The 24,973-nt window shown below is 40.5% G+C and overlaps 1 protein-coding gene across 2 annotated transcripts; it reads right to left on the minus strand.

Moving 5' to 3' along the window:
• Positions 1-7,405: 7,405 nt before the first annotated feature.
• On the minus strand, positions 7,406-22,263 carry LOC108793519 (membrane primary amine oxidase-like). 2 transcript variants are annotated; one of them, XM_018564487.1, is made up of 4 exons: positions 20,607-22,263; positions 15,008-15,211; positions 9,331-9,461; positions 7,406-7,878 (listed from the first exon to the last, which is right to left on the minus strand). In XM_018564487.1, the coding sequence occupies exons 1-4, from the start codon at positions 22,186-22,188 to the stop codon at positions 7,591-7,593; spliced, it is 2,205 nt and encodes a 734-aa protein (XP_018419989.1). In that variant the 5' UTR covers positions 22,189-22,263; the 3' UTR covers positions 7,406-7,590. The 2 variants fall into 2 exon arrangements, with proteins under 2 accessions (XP_018419989.1, XP_018419988.1); XM_018564486.1 differs by having other exon boundaries at positions 9,331-9,460; positions 14,926-15,211.
• Between the last annotated feature and the right edge of the window lie 2,710 nt (positions 22,264-24,973).

Consider the following 24,973-nt stretch of genomic DNA (forward strand, 5'->3'; position numbering starts at 1 on the left):
CACACATAAACCTGGGATAATAGTTCCTTGTAACCCCAAAAGGTCTGAGGGGTCTCCATAGTCCTAGGTCCATAGTCAGTAGAAAGTAGGCTAGCCTCCAGGCTCCTCCAACAGCCCCAGTGACGGTTCAGTGCGTCACATAGGAATATTAGGGGGAGAGCTATGTACTGGGAAATTTGTACTAGCAGGAGAATTCGTAGGGAGAGCCCTGTACCGGGGGTGTAGATCTCTGTACTGGGGTAGGGATTTGGGGGCGGGGGTGAGCTCTGTACTGGAGGGGAGCAGTGTGCTGGGGTGAGCTTTTGGTTATACACCGGCCTTACATTTTGCACTGCTGAGCCATGTACATTACGCTCTCCTCACCCCTGCATGCTGTGTGTTACATGCTCCTAATCCCTGCACCCTGAATGACACAAGCCCCTGACCCCTGCACCCTGTGCTATATGTGTTCCTGACTTATGCACTAGCGATAGGGGCTACTGAGCCAAGCATTCTGTGCATTATGCACTGTATATGTATATGCACTGTATATGTGTTCCTGACCCCTGCACATACCCATGCAATACGCACTCCTGAGCCCTACACTTTGTTGTACATTTCATATTCCTGACTACTGCACTATAAATACATTATATACTCCTGACCCCAGGACTTTATATGCTATATTTTTATTACATACCTCTGACCAAAGTGTTTATTGTCTCAACAGTAGTCCTGGAGTATTTTAGAAAAAAATAGTAGTATAAAAAAGTAAATGATGACAATGAACTTGAAAAATATTTACACTATGCCCCTTACACCAGGTCTAATTTGTACACTATTCCACCAATCATAGCTACCCCATATCCACAGTGGCACACTAATGCCCAGCTATAACATGTACTCATAATTCCGGCTCCACCATGTCTATGGTATCATATTTATTTCCACATATCATATTACCCAGTTTTAGAATGTCCACAGTGTAAGCCTAATGCTCCTAATCTGTTCTCCGCAGCATTACATCATACCGCTTACCAAGATTATTATTATACAGGATTATATAGCGCCAACAATTTGCGCAGCGCTTTACAATACAAGGAAGACATTACAATCACAATACAAATCAAGACAAGATGCTAAGGAGGGCTTACAATCTAAAAGGGTGGGGCAAGTGATACATGAGGAGGTAGCTGTGTCGGGATGAATTCTTTGAGAAAGTGATAGTCCAGTGGTTAGATTGAGGTGGGATAGATCTGTTTACCTCCAGTGGCTTGTGCTCCCAAACATCTTCTGGCATTCGCTGAGATGACTTGAGGCAGAGTCACATCAGGCTGCTTCCTTATTGGCTGGATAATGATGCTCTGTGTATTTGGTTGGCTAAATTCTTCAAAAGCTGTCAATGAGCTCACATGGTCATGATCTGTCACGCATGCGGGTGCCGGAATTGGCCATGTTAGTAGGACAATCCCAAAGAAACCATAAAAATCCCCTCTGCCTAGAATAGTAATGGTAGGCATGAGTAGTGAGTCCAGTTTTATTTCAGTCTATAAATGAACTAGTGAATTAAATAATATAGTAAATAACATTTCCATTTTTTCTGTTTTGACAGAATACATTTAGATCAGGGGTCTCAAACTCAATTTACTTGGGGGCCACTGGACACATTTTTTAGTCCCATATGGGCAGCTTGCCAGATTTCATGCTTCAAAATAAAATGTAACTATATACGGTACCAGTGTTAATGTATGCGAATGTTTCAAGCATTTACAAGCGGTAACTGTCACACATTCAATCTAATGATCAGCTCACAGCTGCTGCATGTAAATGCTGGCATACCGCATGTAATCATATGTGAAAGGATTACATGCAGCTAGGAATTAATCACTAATCGTGTATCCAGGGAGAGTGATTGTTTTTGTAACTGCATGTAATCATATTACATACAAATACATGTGGCGTCTACATGCAGTGGCTAAAAGTAAAGTCCATGAACCCATCACACTTGAAACTGCCGTTCCAAACTAATAAAGGTGGGTGCTGTGGCTGTCGACGGCTGGCTAGCGTAATATTTAGCTAGTAGAATATATAGAGACACCGGCACTCCAAATAGTGAATCAAATACATCTGTTTATTGACATACGAGCAGCAGAGTGTGATGCTCTCAATGCAACGTTTCGGGGTCACACAGGATCCCCTTTATCACTTGTTCTGCATGATAAAGGGGATCATCCAAGCCCCCCCCCCCCACACACATAATAATATACTCCCCCCTCCACAAGTCCCTCACCTGCTTTGCAGGGAGGAGGCATGTAATTCCCTGGTGATCCAATGGGGATTAGTAAGGTCTGGTAAAGACCTTACTAATCCATCCTTTCGGCCAGAGCTTAGAGCTGTCAGATCTCCGGCCAAACAGAGATAGTGAGTGCCAGAGCTGACAGGAGCAGCACTGCGCTCTGCATCCAACAGAGATGCAGACTGTATAGTTGCTCCCGCAAGTCAGGTACGCGGTCCGTGACCGTGTGCCTGACTTGTCAGCTGGCTGCGGGCCACATAGTACCGATTCGCGGGATGCATAGGCAGCCTTTTTAAAATTGCATGGGCTGCCTTAATGCAACACATGGGTTACCGTATGTTAACACACCGTGGATGTATGTGTCTAAATCAGGGGTCCCAAAGAACCAGCTCACGAACCAGTACTTTGAGACCCCTGATTTAGACACACACATCCAAGATGTGTTAAAATACAGTATACCATGTGTTGCATAAAGACAGTCCATTCATTTTTAAATAGGGTGCCTATGCATCCAACCCTTTTTTTGGAAACACAACACAGGGTATAGTATAGCTGCAGCCAAGGTGCATTGTCTCCATTAGGGTGCATTGTTGTTCCATTCCAAATGGCATTCAAAATGCATGGCACTGTAAAGCACTAATCCTTAAATATGGTAGTACTGCAAATGCAATACTTTGATCCTGACCTTAGAGGCCATTCAAACTGTGGCCATGCATTGCAGTGCATTAAGACGCATGCAATAAAGTGTAGGTATTTTGTAATTAACATAGGTTGTGATAAGGCAGCCTATTCATTTTAAATGGGCTGCCAACATACTGCAACAAATACTTTAACAGACATGCACCTTTTTTTCAACGCAGCACACACAATGAAAGGATGGTTCATATTTGCATGTTCGTGTGTGTGCTAAAACTCATGGCAATTGTATTGTGCTGTGTAGGTACATTTTGGAGCATTCAAAATTAAAAGCACCGTAAACCTATTGTGGGCTACCATGCTTTGCGGTAAACCGTGGTAAAAAAGCACATTAAACATGCATTACTGCAAGGCATTGTGTGAAAGGGCCCTTATAGGTTCGAAACAGAAATAATATTGATCCAAGAAGATTTAACACGTAAAGCCCAATGGCATTTTGCAAGGTTGAAAAAAACACTTCAGTTTCACAGTTACAACACTCTTGGTGTGGGGGAAATGTCAACTCAGCCGGTGCACACCTAGGCGATTTATTTTGCGATATCACGCAAAACACAGATTCGCATTGAAGTCAATGGAGGTTGTTCACACCTTTGCAGTTTGTCGCGCGACCGAAATCACCTGTGGCACAAAAAAGTGCAGCTGCTAGTTTCGGGAGGTTGTCACGCGATTTGGGTCCCATAGACATCTCTATGCATTGAAAAACGTGCAACAGTCGCGCGGTTTACAATGAACAGTCTCTCGATCAAAAACAGCTCAGCATCTGAATCGCCTAGGTGTGAACCCAGCGTTAAAGGAGAAGTCTAACCTTGTATTATAGTTTCACAGCTCAGTCGCCTAACTCCCACAGTTAATGTTGCTCTTTATTCCATGCTTCTGTTACCCATTTCTACTCTGAAGAAAAAGCAGTTTGTTTCAGCATGTCCTTTCCAGACTGATCTGGATTCATTATAATCAGCTGGTGGACTTCCTGTGTTGTAAAGAGGAAAGTTGCAGTGTCTGCACCCATTTAGAAGTAGTTAACCCTTTAGGAAATTACAGCGGCTGCAGTGTTAAATGGAAAGATAACTTTTAATAACATTAAATTACAAAATGGCTTGTGTACAGAAAATGTGTTCTTCATTCCACTTTGACTACTGCCCAAAGGAGCTAACCAAAATCAAATATGCCCAATCTTCACCAAATCGCTGACATTTAGAAGGTGGTGGTTGGGCTTCTATACATCAAACAGAAAACAATAATGCCTTATTGAAAACCCATTTTGTGTCTGGCTCTGCTATTTTCAGGTATGGCACACAAAGCACTGAAAGAATTAAAACGACAACATAATAGTATACACAATGTTTACTATTAAAATTAGAAATTCACATGAACTGGATTATTAAAAACAATATATCATATTTTAAGTAATCTGTTCTATGGCCAGACCAAGCATAATACTATCTAACTAGTAAATGGTTGCAGAAAAAAAAAACACATTAACATAAAAGCTTCTTCCATTTTGAAAACAAACCTAAAGTAATTATATATATATAGATATCTATTGTGGCATTGCGTGGCAATACTACTGTGTTATGTGGCCTCAAAATCTCCATTCCATGGTTCCATGCCTTAATAGTGATTATGCACCTGTGTACATCCCTCATGAAGAGGGTGCTGGGATTTGTTCAGGGCCCCACCTGTGAGTCAGGAGAACTCCACCCAGGGGTCAGTGTGGAGGCCAGTGCAGCAGGGAGCTGCAGGTCCGTGAAACATATTGGAAGGATTGGCATGTTATTGCGGTTGTCTGGAGGAACCAGACAGTGGCCCTGAAGATTGGGGCCAGAGCAGCAGTGCTGCAAGAGAGACTTATTAAAAGACTGGGACACCGTGAGTGTTTGGGACAACTCAAGGATTGGTGAGCCCTTATCTGTCATATGCTACAGCAAGCTATTTATGTTGGATTTCGTGATTATCTACAGTTTTGAAAGACAATAAAGACTCTGTTTTGAAAAACCCACTGTGTGAGTGCTCTGTGAGCTCCCCAATATCACACTATATATATACCTATTACAGCACTGTCCGCACAAAGAAGGCACATCCGGGTACTTGTACTTCAGGCATTTTGTAGCATCAAATGAGAAGCTTAGGAGACAGGAAGTGTCGAGGCCTGGATTCTGTTCTATCAGCCCAGGAAGTACATTACATGCATATTAGAACACTTAAAGTGACACTAAACTCAGGAGTTAAATCTTAAAAATGCATTCAACACACATAGGGATCGTGTTGAACAAAAGTAGCCACCCTCTAGAAGAAAGGATAGTGCCAGCACAAATTCAGAGATGATTTGAGGATCTACAGCCAAGTGATACCCATATAAACTACATTGTTGTTAACAGGCAAGGTACTTGAATGCATTTTTAAGGTTTAGCTCCTAAGTTTAGTCTCACATTAAGGATTTCAAGCACCCCATGTTCTTCCACTGGCTTTAAGTGCAGGCATGCAGAGATACCTGCTGTGCACCGGTCAGTGCTAGATCAGTTATATAACATTTTAGGTTTGCTTTAAATCTGTGCCAATTTGGCCCCCAAAGGCTTGTATAGGGCTCCCAAAATATATCTTTCCGGTTCATCATACAGTACAGGTACAATGGCAATTTGACATGGTACAATGTTGATATATTGCCCATCCCTCCAACCCCATCCCTTCCTATAGGGTCGTAAGGACAACTAGACAGATGTAGGAGAGGTGGGTAAGATATCAACACTGCTTAGTAGTGTGGAAACGTGCATATGTAAGGGGCACAAGGAGAGGTACGGAGTAGGAGCGTAACATCCCACACAATGCAATTTTTGTATGACAATGACAACATTTTCAGGGACAAACCAAAACCTGAAACATTGCTTTTGCTTGATATATTTTCTATATAAATCAATGGAAATGCATAAATGCATCTCAACACATGTGTTAAGACATGCAGCTGCACACCTTATAATGCACATCAACACGCACTGCTTTGTCATAAAAATACTATTCTTTAGTGAGCGTTGTCCTGCTTGTAGCTAAATTCAGCAGCAATAGAGCTAGGCTCACACCCAGGCATTCTCATTACAGTGTGTTTTAAAGTGTGTTGCAACATGTGTCATTGCATTGTGATGTTCATTTTTACCCACATTGATATGGCTCTCTACAACCATTTATGTGCATTACAAAACATTAACACGCATTTAGACGCACTTCCATGGATTTCAATAGGCCCATCAACAAGTTAAAGTGCTGAGGAGAATAGACTGAAATACGCTCACAGAACAGTGTTGACAGCCTTCCATTTTATTTAACCAATGGTCTGTAACACTATAGTCCATATTTTTTTAATGTCCACGTGTAAAAATAATCCCAACTTTAGAGGAGATGTTTTGCTGGTACATACACAAACAGCTGCAGGAACCCTATTCTGAAGCTGTGGCATGAATGTAGTGCTGTTTTGGAAGACTCTGGCTTTCATTTTTCATAACTTTTTTATAAGCAACTCTGCCACTAAAAATAATATCTAAATAATATCTCATATCTAAAATAAAGATGCACCTGCAAAGAACTTGGATACTAATCTTCAGTGGTTCCTCCTTCAAACCCCTACATCACTACTATGTCCTGTAGTGATATAGGTGTTACGGGAAAAAAAACAACGGGACTTAGCGGGGAACCTAGACTAATTAAATTGTAATTGCATAGTCAACCAAGTAGAGAAAGACAAATGTCTGTCTATCAAGCTGAACTTTTCACAACTACAGCAGTTTTGGTCCAGAGGAAAGCAAAACAAAATGCCCTCTGTAACTCTGGACAATTTAGTCTTATGGGCAGAAAACAGATCCACCTGAACCCACATAAGACGTTGGATCAGATCTTTGATGAAAAGTATTCTGATACTTCCCTTTAAATATTATTTAAAGAAAATGATATGTACCAATCTAGACTATGGAATAAGGTGACAGTCGGCTCAAACTTGCAGATGGACTAGGCTAGGATATGAATCTTGCCGCTTAGTTGTCATGTTAAACAATGGAATTTGCATATTTATATCTAGTATTACTTTAAAGATATACTACATATAGGGGAAATAGTAGGAGATATATTATAAATCTAGCTGTGTTTAAATATCCATGATAGTAAAAGTTGAAGGATAAATGTACTTTAATATTAAAATCAACTTCTGAAGCCAACAACTAAATAGTACTAGGAGCCTCCATCCTGATAAAAAGGCAATGCCATTTGCCCTTGCCTTGTGCATGTAATGTCACCATTTGTTCCCTCAGGACTAATTTTAAGCCTGCGTATTTGCCAAGGTGGAGACCAGGGCTAGCAGTTCAGTAACCGTAGTTACTCTGGCATATGCAGTAAAGTTTAGGACAGGAATCAAGCAAACTGGTCATTATTATCTTTGACTAAACTCCTTTTTCCATTTCACAAGAGACCTGTAAGCACCAGAGGTGATGACCACAACACAGACAATATATGAAAGTACACTTATCCTATGAATAGGGAGGTTTTTAATGTTACCAAATTCTAGGCCTTAAATTGATGTCTTTTTTTTCTGAAATCATCATCCAAAAGAGATAAATCTAAAACCAAATATAACATTTCAGTTATAGTACAATGTAAGTATTATCAAACCCATTATAGGTAAATGGTGGGGGTTTGGGAACACAAGATGCTTTTTCAGGTATACAGGCTAAAGGATTGACACTGCAAGAACTGAGGTCTTCATGAGGCATAAAATACACAGCATCCTCAGAGTGAACTGATGGGTCCTCATCAAAGTAGTTATACGGTCGGAGGAAGAATCCTACTCCATTTCCAGCTGTCACTGTATTTGGAATGTCCTCTGAATGAGGGATGTGTAGGAACCCAGTTGTAATCCAAGCCACCAAATCCTGTGTATGGAAAAAAAAAAGTGTATTATTTCGATGAGAAAAAACGATGACTCTACTGCTGTAAACTATATGCATGTAATATGGAAGATGTAGATTTTTTTATAGATAATTTTTAGCAAGCAATAAGGAGACTCTTATGACTGAACTACAGTAAAAGAAGCAAGCTTTTATGCTCTTCCAGGCTTAGGAGAAGTCATGTCTTACATTGAATCCGTGCTTTGCCCCTGCAGGTTCATTTTCATATTGTCCCCCTCCCAGCTTATTATACTCACCTTTCTTTTATTCCCTTGCCACTCCATTGAGCATTGAATACAGGCTTGAACCATGGCATTGGTGTCACAAAGCATTATGGGCATTGTAAACCGAGAGAGAACAAAAATATCAATAACAAGCGAGGCTCCCCTAAATACGAAATCCCATAAGATGGAGCTGTCTATAATAGAAAAACAGGCAGTACAATGTATCAAAAATTTAATGAAAATAAAGAAATAGAAAACAGCATTAAACAAAATCGCATCAAAAAACCACCAACTGACAAAGACATTTAAAATCAATAAAAGGCAAGTCCTCCTTAGTATGGCCCGAGTGAAAAAGAACAAAAATATCTTTGGCCTTTCAGACTGTCTCTCTAAATGAGATTCTGCACATAGCAAAGAGATAGGAGGAGGTGACACATTCAACTGTATATGCAACCAGGAGTTTAGCTATTGCACTTTGTAAACAAGAGGATTTGAGCAAATCAGATAAAATGTATGTCAAGGCAATTTTAAAAAAAATTCGAGCAAGAGAACGGAAGGTTTAGAACCCCTGTCAGTTTTGTACGGCTATCAGGGGCACCCCCTCACTTCCTGTCCTGCTGACAACATGTTATCAGCAGCGCACACACAAAAATATAGACAGAAATAAAAAAACCTCTAGGCGGAATGCCAGAACCCCTGTTAGATTTTCAGTTCTGTTTGTACCCCTGTTGCAGATTGTCTCTCACTTCCTGTTTAGTAAAACCTTGTCAACAGGACAGGAATTATGGGAAATCTCTCTGAGGCCAAATTTACACCACAATGATGTGCCCTACAATACATTGTGCGCTGATGTGTGATGTGGTGGAACAGCCCAATCAAAATGAACATTGGTATGAATAGGCCCTAAAGGAGAGAACAGAAAAAACCTAATGGGTGGTCTTAATCCTTCCATGCTCTATCCAAAACTTCCAATCTAAAAAAACAAAACTTTTGGCTTAACATACACTTTAAGGCCTGCCATAAATACGTGTGAAAAGGAGCTCATCCTGCTTGTTCCAAAGGGTAAATATGAAACATTCATATGCAACATTTCTTATTTACATGACAAAAAAATAGTTCCAATATTTTACTATTAAACCTTGAACATAATAAATACAAAAATAATATACAATCCCTTTTAAGGTGGATTCACATTAGCTCATCAAAAACTCACCTGTTCTTGAATGTTTTCGTTATCAATGAAGCTAGAGAATTTAACCGATGGTGACCATGGATCATTTTGGTTGTAGATGCTGCTGCTGTGCTGCTCATTGTCTTTGTACTTGGTAACAGCCAGCTTGTATCTAAAAGACACACAACAACAGATCAGGGTTATTAAACAATCTATATTTTGCGAACAAACTCCATATATAAGCGATCCTTCGCTTTATTGGTATTTTACTAGTGTAACTTACATAACTCTGTGGCAGGGTTCCCATACAGAACCCAGTATTTGCAAGTAATGCTGCATGTTTCAGCATCTCTTATAGTAATTAGAACCTTGTTAAAATGAAAATAATGGTCCTTTTAGTATGTGCCAAGGACAACATGGAAAGGTTTGCCCAATAGAAATCTTAACAAAATGTGGTGTCTAGTGATTAAAAGGTGAAAAAATTAGCGAGAAGGTATTTAGTTCTGATGCATATTGCCACAGACATTCCTATCTACTCATCTCTGCTTCTCCTATACTAAAAAGTTATCCTATATGCATATCAGGTGGCAAAGCCCTGTTTCTAAATTTTGGACTCATGTCCAATACTTCCATATTGCCACTATACTATTTGGTAAATCATTTTCCAAGGAACTGACAATTGCCCTTCTCAATAAGAGATGTGTACTCAGGGCTGCAAAGCAGGAGACTGCAAGATCTTGGAAGTCAGCAAGCCTCAGCCTCAGTGAAAGGGCACATTACATGGATTATGTCTAATGAAATTAGATCAGCTAAATTAATACCATGACAAAGTTTGGTGCCAAATGGGCTTCGTGCGTACAACCCTATTTAACGTCTAATTTTGACGTCAAGCTCCTACACTTGTAATGGCTGTACTCCCACCCCTTCTTTGTCCCTTCTTCCTTTCCTCTCTACTTCCTTCCATCTATTTTTCTCAAGTGTCCTTTTACTCTCAGGTCCACAGTTGATGTTAAGACATAGGCCACTCTTCCTGCAGTTATATTATCATCTAGATCTCAACAATGAGTAAGCTTAGAGCATACTATGAGGATTTTGTTTCATTAGTATCTCTTTTATGCTACCTATGTCCTGTTATTGTACTAGCCATGATGTCTCTTGTGCCTTTTATCAGTTATTTATTCTAGTTCTTTCTATGCGGTGTCGGTGACTCATATCCATGTACCCGTTTACCTGTTTGTTACTTGAAAATTAAATAAAAATCCAGATGTGTAAATGGCAAATTACCATGGAGGTCATGGTGGTACTATAATCTTCCAGTGTGAAATACTGCGTGTAAACTAGTCATGTTGACACATGTAATCCGACTACTACTCATGTAACTAGTAAATGTCACCTGACTACTACCAAGGGCAAGGGGTAAAGACATCTTACTCCAGGATCAATATGAGAATAATGATTGTGAGTTGAAGTGGTGTAGAGAAAGGTTTTTCAGTATAATAAATATACTATACAATATAATGTATGATATATATGAATATATAAAAATTTCTATGTCAAGCTCTAGGGTAAGTTAATGGCTTAAAGTTGAACTTCTACTCTTTCCAATCACTAAACTTTATTTCAAACAATTCGATTAGAAAATGCTCTATTTACTTACCTACAGTGGTCAGGTGATGCACCAGATCCCAAGTCTTCTATCCTTTGAACTGCATGGGTGTTAGTGATCAGGCAGGTTGACCCGGGTGATGGGGGGGTGTTATTGAAAGGTTCAAAGTGTCAACAGTTCCTGTCACAATATTGGACAATTAACATCTGCCATAACATATTCTATGGTATGGCTGTAAATGGTAGAGTATGTTCCTGACACTTAGAGCTAAGGGAAATGTTTGGATAAGCACTGAAATGTCTTCAACATTACAGAACACATTCAGGTGAATATGACTAACTACTCTACTAGTCATATCGTATCCTGAATAAATGAGGGCATTTTAGGGTTCACCTTTATTTAGTTTTTTTTGCTTTCAATCATTTATTTTATTGAACAATGCGCTGAGAATGAGGTCAACAACTGGTCATTAGGCATTTTGTATACATACAGTCACGTAATAACACAAAAAAGGATATGGCTGATAGGTAAGGAGTAAGGAGTATTCGTTGTTCTCAGGTTAGCAGTAATTAATGGGCAGTGGTCAGTGATATAACCAGCTTCACATAGAGACAGAGGCCTCTACCTACTCTATACAGAACACAAAAGTTACCTTTTCTAAAAACAGTGAGATAGTTACAGTTACAACAGATGCTTGCAGACTTGGGAACTCCTGTTGCCCATAATGTCTATTTCCCAAAGAGTGCCTATTCAAGAGTTAGAGGTAGGTAGTTGATCATATGTGTATTGAAATATCGTACCATAGTCTAGAACTGTTTGATTTTGGGACCTGCCCAGAAAACATGGAACAGTGTAAGGAGGGCTTAGACTCAATAACTAGAACCGTTGCGGAAACATTTAGGAGTAATGGTAGATTCTGAGCATCACCTCCCAGTACGTTGCGGCTTTGATTGTTCTCCAGGATAGTGGCAGAAGATTAGGAAGGGTGTCTGTGGTGAAATGGGGGGACTTTGTAATCCTTATATTGATTCCTGTAATTGCTGAGGGGAAAAAATTAAAAAGACTAGAGATGGCACATTTTTCTGATTTAGGATGTTGTAGGAGGTGTAGAGGACGGCAAGGCTGGGTGGTGGAAGGCAGGTACATTTCGCCACTATTTGGGCTGTGGTCCCCTTAAAGGACCCAGAGGGTTAACCTTGCTGGCACAGGAAGCAGCTAAAAGGGTCAGCAAATCCAGAGAGGAGTGTGCGAGTTGAGGAGGAAGTGAGTAGCTGTAGCTGTGTGTGAGAGAGAAAGACTTTCTGTATTGCTGTGCTGTGCCTTGCTGGAAGGACTGCTATTCCTGGGAAAGGATTCCCCCAGGTTTGGGACTTTGTTACAAGTCGGTGAGACACTTATTTTCTGTTACTTGTGCTGAAGACTTGGACTTTTTCCTTTGAATTCGCTGAGGATAAGCGTGTATTTTATGTTTACCATTTTGGCTGCCCTGAAAGGGGAAAATAACGCTTTTTTTTTCATTAAAGACGCTGTGCAAAGGCTCTGTGGGCTCCCCAACATCACAGAGGGTATCCAATTGGTTTGTCCAGTCTGCTTGGGACAGTTTCTTTACAACTGAGGAGTTGTAAGATTTACTTTTCAAAAAGAAAAATGCCTTATTGGGTAAAAAGAGAAAACATTTTCCATGGCTAATGCTACCTCCAAGCAGTGAAAGTTGCTTGGAGGTAGCATTAGTTAGGGACCTGATAAATCAAATTCGATTGTGGCATTTTATAAGAGTGTAGATTTATGGTTCATTTGGGCTCTGATGAAGTGGGTGTGCCCCGGAAACACATCAGCCTTAAGCACAGAGGATTAGCCGTGAGGCGGCATGCCAGCCAGCGTATCAGCGCCTTCTGTGTTGATCATTTGAAAACGGGTTACACTTTCTATACCTTGATCAAAGGTCAAATAAGTGCTTTTTACTGCACTTCTTGTGAGTATGTTTTTTCTATTTGTTAATTGAATTAAAAGTGATTCCGCACATGTCGGGGAGCACTGTGCTTTTTTGTAGAATTTAAGGTCAGGGTTCCCTGAAGGAGCAGCAGATCGTAGGTGTGCAAATATCTTTTTTGTGGTCACCTATGGGGAGAAGGTTGGTCTACTAGCTGTCACAAGCGCCAGGTATCTAGTATTGTTTGAACCTAAGTTCAAGAGGCTAAGTATTACAATTTCAGATCAGGCATGTTGAGCTTTTCATTGCTAGTTGGTTGTTGTAAGTTGTGGAGACTTATGATTGCTTTGGGATGATTAGAATGTTTTAAATGAATGGGCAGAACTTGCAAAACAACCATTTTTATTAAACTAACTCTAGCAGTTCATTTTACACTGTATACAAATATAAGATCTACTCCAATGGGGTTTTATATATTTGGTTAAGTAAAGTCTGAAATATTGTTTTTTAACCTTTGTTGATAGAGTGTTTTTTTTTTTTTTAAGCTAAACTGTTGGTTTTTTTTTTGCAGGGCTTCTTCTGAAAAGTGGGCTTTTGTTTTATGCTGTATGTAATTTACGTCAGCCCGCTGCACTTAGCACACTGTTTTTCTGTTTCATATTCCAGACAGTTGCACCCTGTATACTTGCTGTAAAATACATATTCCAGAGTGCTGCTCTTTATACAATGAGCAGTTTCATTTATTTTCCTGGCTGCTGCATTTTGTAAAATATACTGCACATTACATACTGCAGACTGCTGCACTGTACACCATGCTGTACAACACCATGCTGTACATTCTTTATATTTCTCCAGGCTGCAGTAGTCTGTCCAGGCCCGGATTTCCCACAAGGCCACCGAGGCCCGGCCTCGGGGCGGCAGAGCGCCCAGGAGCGGCAGCGGTGACCTTGTGGGAAGTTGCGGGCGCTGGTGTAAGGTGTCCGGAGCAGGGGGAGTAAATCCGGCCCTGAGTCTGTCCATGCTACACATTAAATGCACCAGCCAGCTGGATTTTGTAAGATGTGCTGTATGTTATATACTTCCTACAAATAAACTATATCCAATGTATGCTGTGCTGTACAGTACATACTCCAGATTCTTGGCGTGTTTACAATGTACCACACATTACATTCTCCCCACTGCTGCACTCTTTGTTCTGCTGTACCTCTCCATTACTACACTCTCTATGCATTACAGTACTCACTTCAGCTTGGACCATTGCATTTTGTAATCTGTAAGGAGCCTTGCACTCATTATGGAGAAAAATTGTCTATTGGACAAAAATCTACAACCTCCTGATAAGACCTTTTAATACAGATGGTGGTAGCCTTAGATAATCTGGCTTGCTGTCACGATACCGTGTACAGGTGTCCCAACACCACGTGCAGGTATCTCTACAGGGGAACCAATATGTGACCACACTGCAGATACCAAACAATTCCTGTGAACTATAGCTTATTAGAAAAACACCACAAACACATGCAACCCCACCACCACCCACAAGAGACATATGAGAGCTAAACAATATACAACGACAAATCAGATATCAGAGATAACAGGGCTGGGTATAACCTGGAGAGCAGGGCAACAAGAGGGGAGCCAGGAGACACAGATCGGGGGGGCCTCAAGGCTAAGGGTCAGGTCCAGGTCAGGGTACAAGGCAGGAACAGGATACAGGCAACAGGATATGGCGACAATATTGAGACACAGGTCTCATTGCAGGGAGAGGTTGAATACCCTCCCAGATCAGCACCAGGTGGCGACTAACTGCTCATTGCTGGGACACCCACAGGTGTGCACTGGAACTGCAGGACCTGGTTCCAGCGTCACAGTGCCACCTGGAGGTGCTCAGGTGCCTGACAGCTACTGGCTGCCTGGAGACACCTGCAGGCGAGCACTGGAAATGCAGGATCTGGTTCCAGCACCATAGTGCCACTTGGAGGTGTTCTGGTCCCTGACACTTGGTCAATAAGCTAAACACAGAAAATGTATTCAACAAAGTATAGCTGAGAATACATTTACTACAATGCATTTTATATGTCACCATATGTTGTACACTTACTTAGCCCAGCTCATTGAATTGTGGAGTTTGCTCCTCTCTGGTAGATAGTCCCCAGCAAAACTGATCATCTGGATCCTATAGCCACGCTGATGGTCCCACTTATTTTTCTGCTTGCTGGCAAACTGGATATATCGCGGCATTGGTCCATGCAATTGAAATGCTGACTGATCTTCAGTTTCAAGAACTTTCCTGGTAAGCCTTGTTTGCTGCAACTTCAATTCAGGATTCCAAGGGATATTCATATCCTGAAACTCCATGTCAAGGGCCACCACAGAATTATTTAATCCTGTAAAAAAAAATACATAATTATTAAAAGAAAAAAAAAAACATACATTTAATTTTGTTAGATGGATAGTTAAGCATAAATCATTGATTCTGGTCTGTGGGATCAATAAAACAATTTCCAACATATACTACAGCAAAATCAATTTTCCAGTCAGGATTTGCCTACATGCATTGTAATATGGTGACTTCGGTATCTTAATCTAATACTATTTTAACATTGTAATTAATGCGATAATGGGGGTAATGATGATGGTGTGCAGACTATCCACTGGTATCTGGGGAAAGGTGGCTAAAAGAGTCAGAATATTAAGACAAGGTTGACTTTTATTAACCTCCAAATGTCCTTATAGTTGCTGCACACAAACTTGTGTGATTGATTGTTAGTAAAACAAAAAAACAATGGCTACTCTCCAAATTCTCTTAAAAAGGATACAGAGACATGATAACATTTGTATACAAACTGCCTGCATAAACCATTTGTCCAATCGCCTAAAATGCTGCATTTTGGCACTTGGCATAATGCTTTGTGGCAGCTCCAGCAATGTGCGTTGTATTGCACACTGCCAAAGCTGTCACTGTTTAAATTGTTTTCTTTTATTACCTAATTGGTAGTGTTCAATGTGTGGACCACCCATCACACACATATTGTGGTTTGAACAGGGCACATAAAAAACAATGTTTTTCTATATGTCATAGCAGTGACCTGCTTTGATCCGGTGAGGCACAGGTCACCACAGTGTCTGTGAACAGGCCTTAAATCTTGCCCCCACAATTCCCTGTGTTCTGTCTGGCTCAGAAAAGCTGCACTCCCACATCACACAGATTGAGAAAGGGTATGAACTGAGGTGGGAAGAACATTTGTTTTCCTCTGCCTAATGTCTCTCCACCACAACATGCACTTGCTGACTTTCTTTTCCCCCTAATCTATTTCTACTGCTTTCTCTTTCCTCCGTCTCATCTACAATCTGTTCCTGCAAGCTGTACTCTTGTCTGCTGGCTCTCATCGCTGATCCACAATCTGGCCCTGCTGTGTCATTTACTATCGATTCTAAAGTGTACACTTTCCCTTGTACATCATCTCTAATGGTCCAGTCCCTCCCAGCTGGCTGCTTTCTCACACTATCTAAATAGGAAAACGCCTATTGTCCTCCTCTGATCTTCTAATTCCTTTCCTACACATCCTCCACCACCGCCTTCTTAAAGCTTAGGTTAAAGTCCATGCTATGTCAACTTACTCTCTCCCTACATATTTATCAGACAAGTCCTAGGAGTCTTGCATCTATAAGCTTTTTTATATACTTGTCTCCTTGCAGCAAGATGACTTAGTGGTGGATGATTGCTGAGCAGGTTTTGCCTGTAGTGTTGGTGGTGCTGGCAACAATGGTATGGGTGATGTGTGCAATCATTTATTGGCTTTTGAGATAGGACAACTGCCATGGTGAGTATTCTCCAAAAAATAAAAGGTGACATGTGCTACTTGGATTGGTAGCTGGGCCATTTTGGGCCACTGGTCAAAAATGTAGATCCAGTAATCAATGGGGTCATCACCTACTGCAATTGTTAGGACTAAGGATATGTTAAGATTACCTGCAAAAGCTGCTGCAAGGTGCATGTAGTGCATAGGATTTCAGTTTTACTTTCTGTTTCAGAAGCTCGATAAAACTGCCTGCCTGCCTGTGGCATGACATGGCCAGTCTGCTGTCTCTGTGGCATATTATCCTCCTTCTACATCTCCTGCTCAGATGGTAATAACCCTCTTGACCTCCTTTCTGCCTGACCCTTCTGTTTATTGGTTCTTGACCATAAAGATGAATAAGATCTCCGAGCCACTGTTTGTTCCTTACCACTACATGAATGGGTCAGATGTGTCGCTCGCCTATCCCAAACATATTTTAATCAGAGAGTCTAAAAGTAAGCAGTATCTGATATGGAGCATAGACCTTATTTTATCCCCCACATAGTCCTAATTCTGCATGACTGGATCTGGAAATGTCACCCAATAATTATTTGGCAGCTATTTACAATATATGTTCATAAGGCCAGTTTACAGTATTTAATCTGACATATAAAGAGGAGTACTGTTGCATGTTGTACTCTAAACCCATCAGGATATGACTGCAGAATAGCAATGCTGCTCTCTTCAGGCACCAGGTTTAGTGTTATGTTTAAAGTAATTAAATCTGAACTCCAGGTAGGTATACTATACACAAAATGAATGCAGCTTTGTAATCATATAGTAAGTACAGGCATTTTACCTGAAATCAGCCACATGCAGTCTACTGTACAGGAGAGATTAGAGAGGGCAAGGGGGGAAGCAGCACAAGGAGCCAGTTAGATGTCTAAACGCCCAAGCAACATCATTCTGACTGGTGGTGACAGATAAATAACTGGTGTAATAGATAAATAATCTCATCATTGTACTGCTTCTCCTTTCACTATCCCACAAGGAGACTGTAAAAAGGATATCTGTAAGTGAAACTGCAGCAGAGAAAGATCAGTATGCCTCCAATGCCAGGCAGGACTATGCTCTGTAGGAGAGTTGTAACTGGATGGACAGTGTAACCATACAGGTAATTATGAGCAGAGACTAAAGCCTCATTCACACTGCTTAGAGTCGGCCCATACAGATCCTGTCTGCGTTTGAGCACAGAGACCCGCAACCGCACGGATGTGCAGTTCGGGTGAATGTACGGCCGCGTACTCCCATAGGGAAGAAGAGGCTGCTGCGTACGATCACACCCAGCACCTGTCCTTCCCGGGAACGGCCCGATACGGCCATGCACACCGCACGGATCTGTACGGGCCAACTCTAAGTGTGAATGAGGCCTAAAGCCTTTCAACTGGATGAGCAAAGCCTTTTACAACAGAAGGTATTCACATGCAGTGGCGTCACAAGGGGTGTGTGGCCCCACCCTGGTGCCACCATTGGAGGGGTGACACCAAAATGATTGACAGTCATTTTGGCGTCACCCCCTATGAAAAGTCGGGCACTTGGTCACAGGTGTCACTGGGTGTCACCCAGCCTCGGGATGCCCCTGTTCACATATCTGTTATGCCCCATCACCCAGATGCACATCCAGAATTGCTGGTTTAGAGTGAAAATATAGCCCAATATTATACAGCTATTTATTCCAAACTGCATACAGCTGTTTCAAGATTTTTGGCCATCCTCTGTGCAGTGTATGGAAACTCTATGGAATCCTTTGTTAAGTATAACAGCTCTCATATATGTCTTTCATCTGTGTATTTAGTTATGCCTGAAGTTCAATTTTAACAACAAACTCTACAATTTCTAAAAGTGTTCCCTATAAAGTGAATTGCTCACACAGACAAAAGTGTCTATTTAAACAAAGCAAGATGTGAAGGAGATGCCAACGAGGACAAAGACAACAACAACAACAAGCTGCAATAAATCACATCCAGATGTGATATCCAGATAGTACTATAGCAGGGCTTAGATTTTAACTGTGTGTTTAGCAGATTGCCTGGAGTTCAGCTTCCACATATACCTATATATACACACACATTATATCTATATATATATTATACACACATATACACACACACATACACATGCACAGTCTACAGTATCAGCGGTCAAAATTTCAAGTCCTGAGGTACTACCCAGGCCTTAAGAGTTACTCGGCACCAGTTGCCCACCTAACCCCTACTCTGCCCCGGCCTCAATTCCACCCCTAAACACACCCTCTTAAGTTATCTTAAATTGTCTTATGAAATGAGTCACACGTTTTATGCAGAATAAAGTTACAAAAATAAATATGAACAACAACTTTAACAATATTAACAAAACTCTCCAAATAATCGCCTGTTCTCTGCCCCTTCATAACACAAAAAATAATAATCCCTCCATTCCCTGCCCCCCACCACACAAAATAAAACAATGAAGCCCCCTCACCTGCTTGTCTTTCTGCAGGGAGGAGGCACGATCCCTGGAGATCTAGTGGTGATTAGTAAGATCTGCTGCAGTCCTTACTAATATATACTTAATTATATGGCATGTAATCAAAAATAATGTGTCCAAAGACATACATTTATATCTGCTAATGGCAATCTCAAGTGTATGGCAGCAGTTGGCACCATCCAGCTAACCTCCTCTCTGGGATAGCAATCACTGGGATAGGTGTGAGAACCTTGTCCCATAATTATTCATTTTGCAAGATAATTCAGTTTAGCAGTAGTTTACTAGTTTAGTAGTCTTCGTCCTCCTCCCCTCTTTATTTACTGAAACAGGTACTCAAAAATACATTTTATGGGTAAGCCAGTCAAAATACAAGCTTCAGGAGAGTCAGACAGTTTTCACACAATTAATTACCTAATGTAATGAGAACATGATCACAAAAGATGACTACTGATTGCCATGGTTCTGAAAGTTACACAGAGGCAATTTACTAGTGTGCTCATTTGTATGGCAGTGATAACCTGGTGCTTCATTTACTTTGCCCAGCATGCAAAGAAAGATGCTTACAAAGTATTTGTGAAAACTGCTTTCAAGGGACTGACAAATGATTTAGGATTTCTAAAAAGCCTTTGTTTATTTACTTGTAACACAGCTGCTGTGAAAAATGCTATTCACTTCTCTATGCTCGATACATCATAGCTGACTGGTCTGATCCGAACAGATTAGACCATTCCTGGTAATAATCATTAAAACCCAGTTTCCGTGATGCTCTTTTAATGGCTAACTTAAGTTATTAAAAATGCAAGTCTTTGTTCCCTTTGATCCCCTTTTCAGGCTTTACAAATTGTATAAACCCTGAAGAAGGGATCTAAGTCATCCCGAAAGCTTGCATCTTTCATTTAAGTTAGGCAATAAAGAGTATGACTTGAATGCCAAACTTTCTACATCAATGGCCAACATGGCACATGGGGATCTGGGTGAAATCTTCAAGCATGGTAGACATCTCTTGCAACAAATCCTTGAAGTTTCCCTTTCTTGGAAAATAGCCTTTCACTGGGCATATGTAATAGGATTGTCATAGTATATAACAGGACAACAGGAGAATATATAATGGGTTAAATGGGACTCTGATAATGATTATGCAAGAGGTCAAGGTATATCCTTGTTTTTAGATAATCATAACTCTATAGGAAAAGCTTTAACTGCTGACTGGATATAATCATAACAGGAATGCATCCCCAAAAAAATAAATCTAAATATCTGCTTACTGTCCATAATTTTTAAACCCAAACATGATGAATATAAAATGTGTTTCCATTTCCAGTAACAAAAAAAAAAGTTACACCTCCCCCCCTCCAACAAACTTTCTAAGCATTTGAAGAGTGCTTGTTTTTAAATGATAGGTTTAAAACGTTATCTCTAACTCAAATATATGCTTCTACCAATTAAATTATCATTTGCAGTGATGCATTCTTACCTCCAACATCCAAGTCAACCTTGTAATTGATGAAATGCGTGTGAATGGTTCCCAGTGTATGGGGCCCCACTCTGTGACCGTGTTCCACTCCATTTTCCATAAAGAATGATGTACTTATGTATCCTGTTGCATGGACTTTTGACTCTATAGCTCCATTTTGATAGAATACATAATCAAACACATAGTCATAGTTGCCCAGTGTGGCAATAGTTCTTATGACAAGAACAGTGTTAACCAAACCACCATAATAGGAAGAGCCAAGACTTGAGAAGTGACGTCTCAGTGGAATGCCAGAATTTAGTTCAAAGATGCAGATGGACCCTTTGTTCAGTACCGCTGTGTCTGAATCAAGCAAGTAATGGGTGTCTACATAAGTAGCAAAGTAAGGACAGTCAATACCACGAACAAGTTGGTAGGTAGAACGTCCAATGCCAAAGTGTCCATCCATGTACCTTGTTGACATCCCAGTTGGTGCATTGGAACCATAAATACTGATTGCTTCTTGGGCACCAAGCTCATAGACTATTCTTTCACCCCTGAATTTAATATCATATAATCTGAGTCCTGTATTTACATTAACCCCAAATGCGAAACTCCAATGTTGGAATAGCACTTGATTATTTCTTACACTGTAGCGGGCACTTTGTGGTTCATATTGCATTGGTATATCAGCTATTGAAAGTTTTTGGGGCTTCATTGAACCAATGTCATCTTTGAGATGTGGCTTTTGCATCTTAACTGTCTTCAAATTCCCGCTTTTATATTTCTCCTCTAAATCAGAAAGCGTGTCAAAATACTGACCATTATAAAATACTTTATCGACTCTCCACTTTGTTACATCAAGGTGTTTGTGGTTTACCAGTAGCTCTAATCCAACTGGGTGCAGGAAATAGCCACTGCCTTGTGTGTTATAGAAAATACCAAACCAGGTGTTCCGGTCTCCAGATTTTAATCCTCTTGGAGCACTGGTCAAAGCAGAAAAGAATTCATGATCAGACTCGTTATGGCCAAACACTTCCTTGAGGAAACTTTTTGCCTTAGGAAACTCCTTGAGCAGCATATAACGTCTAATCTGCATGTACTCACTGCCAATTACAGGTCTACGGTAATAAGGAAGTTTGTCCTTGTATTTCTTGGCAGTGATATCGTTAATGCTGGTAGGTTTTGGAAGAGGTCCCACTACATACTCTTTAATTACAGGTTCCGCATGGCTTCCAAAATAAACTATTGCCAATGCTTCTCTTCTGGGTTTGGGTCCTCCTTTATCCAAATAAAGTAAGGCATCTTGTTTTTTGGGTGGTAGAAGCTCCACTGAGTATATGCAATTAGAACCAGGTTCGGCTGCGGAGATGTCCACCAGATTCTCTTGGAGAGTTTTCTTTAAGTAGCTTAGGACTTCTATAAGTTCTTCAGGCGTCAGATCCGCAAAGACCAAACTCTTGTCATTGTGTTTTAAAAGCAAAGCTTTTTCATTTTCCAAACTGCAGGATTTTGGTTTTGGATCAAACAAAATGACCAGCACCAAGGCTAAAATTGTTAGAATGGCAAGGATCAAAACGGTTGTTACAACTTTAACATTCATGTTTAGTTGTAGTAAACCAGCTCCTCTGCAGAAGTGAGAACTTCCAGACCTGGCTTGGAATAGAAAGAATTTTGCTAACTCATTCCCAGCCTATTTAACTTGCTGGATAAAAGACAATTGGAAAACTGCTGAAAAGGGAGGGGGAAGGAACTGGATGCTGTAAGAAAAAGAAGATCATCATGTGATTTTATTTTGAAACCTTTCAACTGAAGCTCTCAAAGGACCTCTCATATATCAACACTATATCCTGTTTTTATTTTCCCAAATTCCACAATTTTTAGAGGCGATTACATTTTAGTAAAAAAAAAACCCTCAAAGATGTGCATGCGTCTTTGTTGTTCTATGAATCCTATATTCTTGTATAATTATGATTTTCAAATGAAAAACAAATATAAAAATTGCTATATCATTTTTAAAAAGTCCCTTTAAATATTTTGGTGCCAGCATTTCACAAGAAGCACTAAACCTATACATGTTTGCAGTAAAAGTCTATGGAATTTATCATTTTGTGAAAAACAAAACATGGGTTATCTAGCTTAATTAGTGTGCACATCTTATATCAGTAACACAGCTGTTTGTGTTTTTCTGATATTTTAATGATCTTAGTATTTATTTGAGCAAACTATTATAAGGAATTGTTTGTTTTCAAGAAATGTAACTCACTCAGTCTCCCTGTGTTAGCACACCTTCTACTATTTTGCTTGGATTAAACTGTAAGTACTATTATACTGATAAGCTTTTAAGCATCAACTTCTCCTCTTCATTTATAGGAAGTGCAAAAGCAAGAAAAGATGTGTTTGATGCTATCATGTAATTGTCTCTTATGTTTGCAATGTACACAATTGTTTCTGCAACTATGTGAGTATCAGAGTGATGGGTTATCAGTTAGTTGGGTTTTAATGTTTTGGTTTGATATGCTTTACTTCTTTGTTGATAAAGCAGAAGTGAACAGAGATAAAAAAACAGTGCTCCTAATTATTGTTATAAATGAAAAACATTAGTGCCTTCTTAAAACCAATATATACTGAACAGTGGATGTGCATATCAGGAAAAAAGCAATCTCTTCTAATGAAATGAGTACAGTTGAAACTCGAATAATTAGAATATTGTGCAAAGTTCATTTATTTCACTAATGAAACTTAAAAGGTGAAACTAATATATGAGATAGACTCATTACATGCAAAGCAAGATAATTCAAGCCGTGATTTGTCATAATTGTGATGATTATGGCTTACAGCTCATGAAAACCCCAAGAACCCCAAATCCACAACCTCAAAAAAGTAGATTATTACATGCAATCAATAAAACAAGGATTGTACATAGAACAATATCGGACCTCTGAAAAGTATAAGCATGCATATGTACTCAGTACTTGGTTTGGGCCCCTTTTGCAGCACTTACTGCAATTACTTTTGCACGATATTCTAATTATTTGAGTTTCACCTGTATTACTTTCTGTGTGATTACATTTCCTGTTGCAAGGAAACCAAGGATACTTTGAAGCTCCTAAAAAAAACCCAGGCACCTAGACTAAGAGGGCAGCCGAGTGAATAACCCAGCCGAAGTAAACAGAGCGGAACGCAATTCGGCTATTCACTTCAGCCTTGTACAGCTGATTACATCGGCTGCCTTCAGTCAACTGAACGCACTCTGGATGTTCAGCTGAGTCGAAGTGCAGAAGGACTTTGACTCAGCCGATCCAACATTTGAGCCAAAGCTCCGGCAGCTCGCTCGCTACCGTTTGCCCCTATTCTCATAGGGGCCAAACGGCAGTGAGTGAATAGCAGAATAGCGAACAGACTAGAAAAAATTTAAACAAATGAAAAAAAAAGTTTGAAAATGATTTAAATAAATGTAAAGAAAAAGAATTAAAAACCATGGGGTCCCCCTCCCAAACCAGTAGGAAAGTTAAGAGGGACCCTATTTAAACAAATTAAGAAAAAAAAAAAGTGTGGGGTGGGGTTTCTCCCCCCTCCAAGTTATACCAGGCCCTTAAGGTCTGGTAAACATTTTAAAGGAGGAACCCCACCCCCAAAAAAATTGGGGAAAAAAAAGACTTGGGGTCCCCCTAATATTCAACCAGACCCTTGATCCGAGCACAGGCCTAGCAGGGCAAGAAAGGGGGGGGATGAGCGAGCGCCCCCCCTCTTTGCCATTCCACGCTAAGTGCCCCTGGGTCACCCCTGAAAAAGCACCTCTTCTCCGTGTCAATGGGGACAAGGGCCTCTCCCCCACAAGCCCACAATAAAGGGGCAGCCAGATGCGCCCCCCCATTGCGAATGAGTAAGGGGTACTTGTACCCCTACCCATTCACTAAAGGGTTAAAATAAATGTAATTTAAACTTGTTGTTGGTGTTTAATGACAGATCAGCGTCCTCTGATCTGTCAATACAACTGGACCGAGCGAGCCATGAGATCATGACTGGCTCCTCCCAACTGTCATTTGCATGGAGAACAGTCGGCCTTTCTCCAGGCTTCAGCTGTCATTATGGCTCAGCCGAGCTGAAGCATATGCGTTCAGCTCGGCTGAGCTGCTCAGCTGCCTTCGGCTGCTGTCTGGGCTATTGTGAATAGCCCGGACAGCAGCCCTTCGGATCGACTGAACCGAAGGGCTCAGCTGGCCGAAGAGAACCAAAAGGATCAGTCGAAGCTACGGCTGGATCCTTCGGCTCCATAGTGAATAACCCTGTAAATATTTTGAAGGGTTTGTAGTAAGTAATGTTGTGTCTCATTTCCCAGTTAATTCACTGGTATTAAAAAACAATCCTTTTTGGTTGGTCTAGTT

The sequence above is a fragment of the Nanorana parkeri genome, unplaced genomic scaffold (assembly GCF_000935625.1).
Source record: "Nanorana parkeri isolate BGI_ZX_2015 unplaced genomic scaffold, ASM93562v1 scaffold756, whole genome shotgun sequence".
Classification (NCBI taxonomy): domain Eukaryota; kingdom Metazoa; phylum Chordata; class Amphibia; order Anura; family Dicroglossidae; genus Nanorana; species Nanorana parkeri.

Coding starts and splice junctions, on each gene's coding strand:
- LOC108793519 (XM_018564486.1), bottom strand. CDS start 22,188: ATGAATGTTAAAGTTGTAACAACCGTTTTGATCCTTGCCATTCTAACA. Junction 9,461..14,925: donor AATTCAATGAGCTGGGCTAA/GTAAGTGTACAA, acceptor TGTGTCTTTTAG/ATACAAGCTGGCTGTTACCA. Junction 7,879..9,330: donor ACGAAAACATTCAAGAACAG/GTGAGTTTTTGA, acceptor TTCCATACACAG/GATTTGGTGGCTTGGATTAC.